The sequence below is a fragment of the Triticum aestivum genome, chromosome 7B, assembly GCF_018294505.1.
Source record: "Triticum aestivum cultivar Chinese Spring chromosome 7B, IWGSC CS RefSeq v2.1, whole genome shotgun sequence".
NCBI classification, from domain to species: Eukaryota; Viridiplantae; Streptophyta; class Magnoliopsida; order Poales; family Poaceae; genus Triticum; species Triticum aestivum.
The window spans coordinates 729,726,209-729,735,293 of record NC_057813.1 but is presented as its reverse complement, the minus strand read 5'-3'; the positions used below and the strand labels follow the sequence as shown (position 1 = coordinate 729,735,293).

At 46.9% G+C, this 9,085-nt stretch overlaps 1 protein-coding gene across 2 annotated transcripts; it reads right to left on the bottom strand.

Moving 5' to 3' along the window:
• Nucleotides 1-2,451: 2,451 nt before the first annotated feature.
• On the bottom strand, nucleotides 2,452-5,826 carry LOC123160566 (cysteine-rich receptor-like protein kinase 29). 2 transcript variants are annotated; one of them, XM_044578371.1, is made up of 7 exons: nucleotides 5,679-5,826; nucleotides 4,701-4,846; nucleotides 4,343-4,607; nucleotides 3,951-4,206; nucleotides 3,688-3,838; nucleotides 3,384-3,586; nucleotides 2,452-2,941 (listed from the first exon to the last, which is right to left on the bottom strand). In XM_044578371.1, exons 2-7 carry the CDS (start codon nucleotides 4,842-4,844, stop codon nucleotides 2,920-2,922), a joined length of 1,041 nt encoding a protein of 346 aa, XP_044434306.1. In that variant the 5' UTR covers nucleotides 4,845-4,846; nucleotides 5,679-5,826; the 3' UTR covers nucleotides 2,452-2,919. The 2 variants fall into 2 exon arrangements, with proteins under 2 accessions (XP_044434306.1, XP_044434304.1); XM_044578369.1 differs by having other exon boundaries at nucleotides 3,395-3,586.
• Between the last annotated feature and the right edge of the window lie 3,259 nt (nucleotides 5,827-9,085).

Below are 9,085 nucleotides of genomic sequence, written 5' to 3'. Positions count from 1 at the left end.
GCTCGGCCAGATCTGGCGGTCCGGCGGGCGCGCGCGACGTGCGGCGCCTCGCCGGCGGGCGCGGGTGCTTCCGCTGCAGCGTGCAGCGCGGTGGTCGGGCTCGCGGCGGGCGCGCGTGCTGGTGGTGCGCGCTGGCCGTCCTCCAGTCGGGGCTCCCCTGTTCCGGCCCCTGGACGGCGGCGAGCGGCGCGGGATGGCTCTCACGGTGAGTGCTCTGGGCTGCGGGTGCAGGCTGGCTTTGCGCTTCTTGTCGATGGTTGGACGGGCTGCCGTTGGTGGCCTCGCGTCGAGCTGCGGCAGGCGCCATGGTGAGGCGACACGGGGGTGTGTCCTGTAGGGAGTTCTCAGGAGGGATGGGAGGCCCCGATGGCCACCCATCGCCGGTGCAGGGGTGCACCGGTCCGGATGCGTCCGCTCCTCCTCCCCCTTTCCTCGGCTATGTGCTCTTTGTTGGGGCTCTGGCGATGTTTGAGGCAAAGCGGTTGCTGGCATCTTCATAGGCGGGGGCTGCCAGTCAGGCCAAAGCCAAGGCCTTTGGGTGTTCACGAAGCTGCTTGGATGCTGGGCGGCGGCCCTGGCGGCGGGAGACGCGGTGTTCGTGGGCGGAGCGCGCGTCTTGGGTGCGGTCGGGCAGCCATGGCCACGTGGGTGGCATGGTTGGTGATGTTTGGCGAAGCATGGTGGTTTGGTAGAGGGTTAACACCGGAGTACATAACTTGCCCGGTCTTCTCCGGCCGACGGTGGCGGCGCCGCGGGCGTCGTTTCCTTCATGAAGGCTCCGTCGTGGTGTTCTCTTCTCTCCTTGTTGCTCCGGGTGAAAACTTGATCTCCGAGATCGGGCGGTGGCGGCTTTCGGTGTCGTGCCCTTCTTGAAGGCACCGCCTTGGAGTCCATGCTTCGCCATTGTCCCGCTTCACTTCTTCTCGGTGGCTAGGTCTCGGAAGGTCCTCGTCGGCCCCAAGTGTTTGGTAGTGTGCTTGGTGGTCGATTGAGTAGTGTTGCGGTGCATCGGCACCCTTGTATCTTGCCTTGGGTGTGTGTGGTGTGTGGGGGGTTGCGTGTTGTACCCGGATTTGTACTTCTGGTCGTGGCTTTATATATAAAGCGGGGCGAAAGCCTTTTTCGGTAATGCGTAGGTAAGTTAAAAAGATTGATCTGGCCAACCTTAAAACTAGCATTAATGTGAGGCAACCAATCATTGAGAAAAGTCAAAAGGAGAAAGAATAATTCCTCTGCTATTAGTTCAACTTTGAGATTTAAACAGAAAGAACTGTAAAACATGATTGCAAGAGAAATGCCTTAGAAGATTCTATGTAGGATTATTTTTAGGAAGAAAGAAAAAGAACACAACTTAAGGCAACGAACGAGAAGATAGCATATGGTACGAGCACTTGTACCCGTGCTCGTACCAAAAGGCCAGGTGCAAAGTATCGTCATCAGAAGAGAAGACGAGTTGCAGCCACACTCGTCTCAAATCATTATCACTGAGCCGATTTCATCTAGAAGAGAAGAAAGATGGTTGTGGGAGAAGAAGTGCTCGTAGTCCCGCTCGTACCGAACCAATGCCAAAGACATAAAATGTCTAGAAGAGAAGACACCATGCGCTACGGCCGAAAGCGGTCATACTGCTACTCGGCTGCAATCTCCATCCTCTCTATGAGGACACGAGCAGTCTCGCTCGTACCAGCCTTCGTACCAGGTACCTCGATAACCCTAGATCAAGATTTATATGCAATACAATGCACAGTATGGGCATCCCGCTCGTACTCATGATCATACCGGGTGAAGGGCCGATTCCAGGGCAAGGGCTCAAACTAGACATTACCCCACGCCTCTCTCCATCTTTCTCTCCCAAACCTCATACCTAAATCATCCCAAACCTCCGATTCTTCACCAATTTCGTTCGATTGAGTTGGGAAATCTTTTCCTTGGTAAGTTTCTCTCTTGATTCATGTTCTATTTTTTCCCATCTAATGTTATTTCTCTATACTTTGGTTGGTCTGAATTTTGAAGGCAGCGTTCGACCCAGATGCCAAGACCATATGTACTTGAAAAGGCTCATGAGATACAATCACTTGCCAAGGAACTCGACCACTCCAAGGGTGTGTTACAGAACAAGTTTGCTGCCGGGGGTATTATTGCCCAAATTCGTCCTTCATGGAGCAATTTTGCCCCATGAGTATTCCACCGCCATTCTCATGTCGTTGCGTTTCAACAAAAAAGGTGTTGCCACCAATTACCAAGGTATATCACCATGGGTGCCATGCAAGCAACAGACAAATAACATTGGTTCACATACCAGCAACAGACAGAAACCATTGGTTGCCATGTAAGCAACAAACAGTTACCACAATAGCATTAGCACTATAACGTCAACCATGTCACTTTAACCTATCTGGAACATTATATGCAAGTGACAACATGGCAATTACAGACAAAAAACATGAAGGATTGTCAATCGGTATAATGGTTGGTCATAAAACATTTATATTTTTTAGCAGTAGAGTTAATCCTTGTGGTGTCATACTACACACACATGTCCTTTTGAAAATGATGGTGCTTGTTTTTTCTTTTCTTGAAAAGGGTCGCAACCCCGTCCTCTGGATCGAAAATGTTAAGTCTAACTTTCGTGAGAAATTTGACCCCGTCCTCTTGTGGTACCATCTTAATGGCAACTGCTTAAGGAGAAACAAATTCTTGCTTCAGTTTCTTGTTGCCCCCGTCTTGATCAATAATAAAAAGATATAGTTTCACAAAATAAAGACAAATTCTACGTTCCCAGACTGGCATATATAGCATCAAATGGTCTTATTTCCAAAGCAAATTTTGAGTCTTCTAGCAATAATAGAGCACTCTTCCAGCAATAATAACGAACGTTTTATTTCTTCTTGAAACCACCTAGAAGACCCATCTTCTTGCTTACTGGAGATGCATGAGGGACCTGAAATTTCAGATGTATATAGCATGCTAATTAGAACAATCTGGAATGTGTACAATAAACTGCATGGTTATATAGATGTTCGTTGGGTTGTATATATCCCTGGTATGCTACACTTCTGGGAAAATCCTTTCTTTTACAAACCTTATATAGGCTATGCAGATTGTATGAATGTTACCAGGTCGCCTCTTAATTAAGAAATATTGTCATTCAACCGAATTAATGTGTTGCTTCACAGTTGCAAACTTGCAATAATAAAGGTCCATAGAAATACATTTGACATACATCTATTAAAAAGTATACATGAAGATGACTGTAATTTTGGCAGTAAAAAACCTAGGACAGACTTATGAAATTGATTAGTCGTTCAAACAAAAACTAAATTTAGTTCATTCTTTCCATTTTTGTGAAATTAAATCATTTGGGTAGAGAGTCTCTTTATCACCTCTTATTTACCTCATTCGCCATTTCATTTGCACGTAGTCCGTTGAGCGTGTCAACAATTTCTTCTATTGGAGGCCTGACTTGCCGATCAATCTCAGCACATTTTAGCCCAAGTTCAATGCATATTTTAACTTGATGGAGACCTTCTGTATCTAAGGATGCATACTTGGATGCTATGTGCTCGAGTGTCCACTCTTCGCGTACCTAAAGAAATGGAATCACGGTAATTGGTTATAGTATGCAAACTAAATGAAAGATAAGGTTCAATTTCAATCTTCCAACAATCAAATAATATATCCTCTTACTTTATCAATAAAGTTTCTTGCTGAGGGTTGGTTTTTGTCTTTGCAGTTCTGCTCTCCGGTACTGATCTCGAGTATCAATAAGCCTAAACTATATATGTCTGACTGGGCCGAAATTTCACCTCTGTATAGATATTCTGGAGCCATGTACCCACTGGATGCCATTATCATCAAAAGTTTGTTAGGCAATACTGAAGATGCGAAAATGGAATTTGTTTTATAGTAAAGTCGCGCACTAATAGTATTAAAGCTTGTAATGAGCTTACTATGATCCCACAACTGTTTGTGTGTACAATCGGGTTTGTTCTTGGCCAAAGACCCTCGAGAGTCCAAAATCAGCAATCTTTGGAACCATATTTTCATCCAATAATATATTTTCAGGCTTCAGATCCATATGAATAATGGGAATATCCAACTTGTGTAGAAATAGTAAACCCTGGCAAATTCCCTTGATTATCTTGAAGCGTGTGGCCCAATCGATAGCAGGTTCAGCTGAAGAGACAGCCTCAGCTGTTTTAGTTCCTGTATATGCACACAAAATGCTAAAGGGTCGGGAAGATAAATAAATAATGTAAAAAAACCTAAAGGCGATGCCCTACCTCCAAAGATGGAAATGTAAAGAGAAATGCAAGATATGTCGGATATGTTTATTGCATACCAAAAAGATTCTGTTGAAGGCTCCCATTAGGTAAATACTCATAGCAGAGTAAACTTTCAGTGATGTCTGCCTGAATATACCTTCCATCGAACTGCACCAGTTTCTTCTGTGTTTCCCAGCAGAATCCAACCAACTCGACTATGTTTTCGTGTTTGAGCGCCATAATGTTCTGAACCTCGTTGTTGAATGTCTTGTCAGGCGGCATCGGCGCGTTCTCCTGAAGTTTCTTCACAGCAAGCGTTTTGCCATCACCTGGCACAACTCCCTGTATAACCAATCGCACAGATACAGAGATATTAGTATCTCTTATCAACCTTGGTTAAAAGGATAGAAGATGTTAATGGGAAAATAATCAAACCTTATAAACGCTTCCAAATGGACCTCCGCCAATCTTCCGCTCAGCAGAGAAATCGTTTGTAATTTTCTTCAGAAAGTCGAATGGTAGTTGCTTCGGTAGCTCCGGGCTCGGCCTAATGTCTTGGCTATTACTTCCGGTGGCCATTGCTGTTCATTCAAAAAGTTTTGATGAGTTCACAAGTGAGCTGCCACAAGTGTTTTTTTCTTTCGGAAAGGTCCCTCCTTGCATTTTCCTTGCAGAGGATCAAAAGGGCCATTACATGGAACCAATTCTGAATTATACAGAAAATTAATTGCAAAGCCTGCCTCTAACGCTGTGTGTCCTAAAGCATGACAATGGCACGGACGGCATGGTTCTGCAGCAGCGGCGCCGGCCACAGCTTGGGAGCAGCAGCAGTGCCTCCTGGAACGCACAGACATAAGTTGCTGAGGACGGCAATCTTCCACCGGCAGAAGCAGAGTACGCCGTGATGAGCATCAGAAGAAGCAAAGTAAAGGCAGACTGGAGTGGTCAGATCTGGAGGGAGGGATGGCCCGAACTGGTGGGGGAAACGCAGAGCAGAGCAGAGCAGGGGATTACTTGAGAACCTTGGAATGGCCAGCTCCTACGCTCCTACTGCAGCGCCGCCGGCTCGGGCTCGAGGCGAGGCGGCAGGGAAGAACAGCAACTCTAGATCTGGGAAAGACGCTCGCTCCATTGGCTGCGCCGAGACGGCCGCCGGCGCCCATACCAACGGCAGGGAGCGACCCTACAACGTAACCACTCTACCTGGATGCACAGATGAAGAGGGAAGCCGCCTCCCCTTCCTCTCCGGCGGGCGGAGACGCCGCGAGCGAGAGCAACTGCCAACCAGGGACTGACCGAGCAGCCGCCACAAGCTGTGCATTGAGACTACAACTTCCCATTTGACCAAACCACGACGTTATTCAAAACTTGGCACGGTGGCGCCATGGAGAGTTGAGAGCAAAGAGCACTAACCTTGTTGAGAGGAGAGGAGACGCGGTTGTGTTGAGAGGAGGAGGGACGACGAAGGGAGAGGCGAGCTTGCGAGGTGGAGTAGCGCTGCTGCAGGTGTGGGGAGTAGATATATGCAGAGCAGGAGCAACTCATCGCAACGCGCTAACTGCAGAGAGGGAAAAGAGATGCGCGTCCATGTCGATGTCGATGTCCCCCTGGCAAACGCGGGCAAGTTGACCTGACTTGACTCATGATATTTGTTGAGCGATTTCCAACGGTCATGATTTTCACCATCTTATCTCATAGGAGTGTCTTATATACTACTCCATCCGTTTTTAAATATAAGTCTTTTTAAAGATTCCACTACAAAGTACATATTTTAGAGTGTAAATTCACTCATTTTGCTCCGTATGTAGTCTATATTGTAATCTTTAAAAAGACTTATATTTAGAAGCGGAGTGAGTACTCCATATCTTTCTTTATATCTACTAATTGAAGGCATTTTTGAGCGTTTTGCGCTAATCCATATCATTAAAATTAATTTAGTCATTAGATTAAAATTTTAATGGTTAAGATCTGTTAGAAGTCCGTGACTTCTATAAAGATATGACGTACATAAAAAAAATAGAATGAAAAAGATAGACACAACCTTATAATATATGAAAAGGAATCATGCTTTCCAAACAAGAAAAGAAAAAAAAGAAAATCACGTAAAAAAGAATCCTGCTACAGCTAATTTTTTTTAAAATAATACATTTTTTATTAATTTGCACAAACATTATGCTGATATTTTTATTTTCAAAAATAATATCCAATCAGCCAGCAGCAGGCCGACTCAGCCCAGTCAGCCAGCAGGCCGACTCGGCCTTATCAGCCAACGACGGGCCGACAGCTGGCCCATCGGCCACGTGCAGGCCGACTATTGGCCAGGCCACGTCGCGCCGGGCGCTGTTGGCGCAGCTAGGTTACGGGCGCCCCTGTCAGCCTGCTATCGACCGATCGGTCAGCTGCTGACCGACAGGGACCGCAGCCCCTGGCCTCTTCCTCCTTTCTCCTCCTCCTTTCTCCCACCGCGCAGCACCTCTCTCTGTTCTTCCTTCCTCCTCTCTCTTACACGAAATAGCTCCAAGTTGTACACCAAAATGACCCGGTTTTTGTGGATTTGGTACCATTTATGGGTTCTACATAGTTAGGGGAGCCAAAAGAGACCTCGATCTAGTGATGGGGTAGCTCGTGGTGGTCATGGTGAGCACTTTGTTGGAGCTTTTTTTCAGCTCATTGGTGGAGGTTGTGGCGGCGGTGGAGGTGGAGGTGGTGATGGTGAAGCTGGGGCAGTGTGGTGGAGGTTAAGCTCCGGCAGCATGGTGGAGTTTCCGGCTCCGGTTCCGGTGATTGAAGGCCGCCATTCGTCGTTCACACGCACGCTTCAAGGGTATATTTCAACAAACATTTTATTTTTCGAAGTTGTTCCGGTAGTATTCGTTAATATATTTCGATGTGAAATAAATTAGGTGTGCGATTATTGTTATTTGCTCCGGTAGTATAGGTAAATATATTTAGATGTCAAACTAATTAGTTGTGTGCAAATTTGTAGTTGCTCCAGTAATATTCCGTACTATATGTGGATGTCAAATATTTATGTGTCAGTGTTTGGAGTTGCTCTCGTAAAATTCGTAATATATGTAGATGTCAAATATTTAAATATGTCAATATTTAGTTGCTCTGGCAATCATAATATACTTGTAGGTGTGTGAATTGTATTAGTTGCTTCGTTAATATTCAGTAATATATAGCTAGCTAATATATATACATGTCTAATATTTAGTAGTGGGGATATTTTAAGTTGTTGCTGTAAGGGCATATTTATCCCTTAGGTGTTTTGGTGATTGATGACAATGCTTTTGCGGACTAATCGTGTGCCTTGAGTTTCTCAGATGCTTAATCTCTAGGTACGAGACGATTCGGTGCCCCTCGGAATCTCCAACTGGGGGTCATGGTAGTACTGCTCTACTGAGCGGTAGTACCGCAAGCACCTGCGGTAGTACCGCTGGGGGTCACGGTAGTACCGCTCCCCTGGAGCCTTAGTACCGCAACTCCCAGGCTTAGTGCTGCTCCGGTACGGTAGTAGGAGCGGATGTAAATTTTTACATCCGCGCCCACACGGTAGTACCGCACGTCATGCGCGGTAGTACCGCGGGAGGCCACGGTAGTACCGCTCCAAAGGAGCCGTAGTACCGTGGCCCTCGTACCCAGTACTGTTGCGCCATGGTAGTAGGAGCGGATGTAGTGTTTTACATCCACGCCTCAACGGTAGTACCGCACCTCGTGCGCGGTAGTACCGCGTCGGGTTTTTGCACTGTTTCTTTTTCAGGGAAGTAGGCACGGATGTATTTTATTTCATCCGCGCTCTTCGTAGGCTGTGGCTTACCTGCCTTGCGGTAGTACCGCAAGGGGGAGCGGTTGTACCGTGCGAGCGGTAGTACTACGCTCAGTCAGGCTAGTCCCGGCCTCTGCTGCTGTCGCGGAAGTACCGTGGTCCTCCACGGTAGTACCGCGTGGCCTTGCGGTAGTACCGCGCTTCTGGAGCGGTAGTACCGCGTGTCCCAAGCTGAAGTTGAGGATAACGGTTGGATCCTTTCCACGACTATAAAAGGGGTGTCTCCTACCTCTAGTTGACTACCTCTTCCACCTCTAAGCTCCATTGTTGCTCCAAGCTCCATTTTGGCCCGATCTCTCTCCCTAGCCAATCAAACTTGTTGATTTGCTCGGGATTGGGTGACAAGGGCCCGATCTACACTTCCACCAAGAGACATTTGATTCCCCCCACTTATCCCTTGCGGATCTTGTTACTCTTGGGTATTTGAGCACCCTAGAGGGTTGAGGTCACCGCGGAGCCATATTCCATTGTGGTGAAGCTTCGTGGTGTCGTTGGGAGCCTCCAATTAAGTTGTGGAGATTGCCCCAACCTTGTTTGTAAAGGTTAGGTTGCCGCCTTCAAGGGCACCACTAGTGGAATCACGGCATCTCGCATTGTGTGAGGGCGTGAGGAGAATACGGTGGCCCTAGTGGCTTCTTGGGGAGCATTATGCCTCCACACCGCTCTAACGGAGACGTACTTCCCCTCAAAAGGAAGGAACTTCAGTAACACATCCTCGTCTTCACCGGCTCCACTCTTGGTTATCCTATCCCTTTACTTGTGCAAGCTTATTTGTGTTTCTATCTTTGCTTGCTCGTGTGCATGTATTGATTGCATCATATAGGTTGTCCACCTAGTTGCATATCTAGACAATTTACTTTGTTGCAAAGTTTAATTTGGTCAAGAAAAGCTAAAAATTGTTAGTTGCCTATTCACCCCCCCCCTAGTCAACTATATCGATCCTTTCAATTGGTATCAGAGCCTCGTCTCTTTTTAAGGACTTTACCGTCCG

Bases quoted from the DNA above. Each gene is read 5' to 3' on its own strand.
- LOC123160566 (XM_044578369.1), bottom strand. From the start codon at position 4,844: ATGGCCACCGGAAGTAATAGCCAAGACATTAGGCCGAGCCCGGAGCTA. The intron at 4,608-4,700 runs GTTTGATTATTT...TTGGTTATACAG, and splicing joins CATTTGGAAGCGTTTATAAG to GGAGTTGTGCCAGGTGATGG. The intron at 2,942-3,394 runs GTAAATAAGAGG...CTGAAATTTCAG, and splicing joins CAAATGAAATGGCGAATGAG to GTCCCTCATGCATCTCCAGT.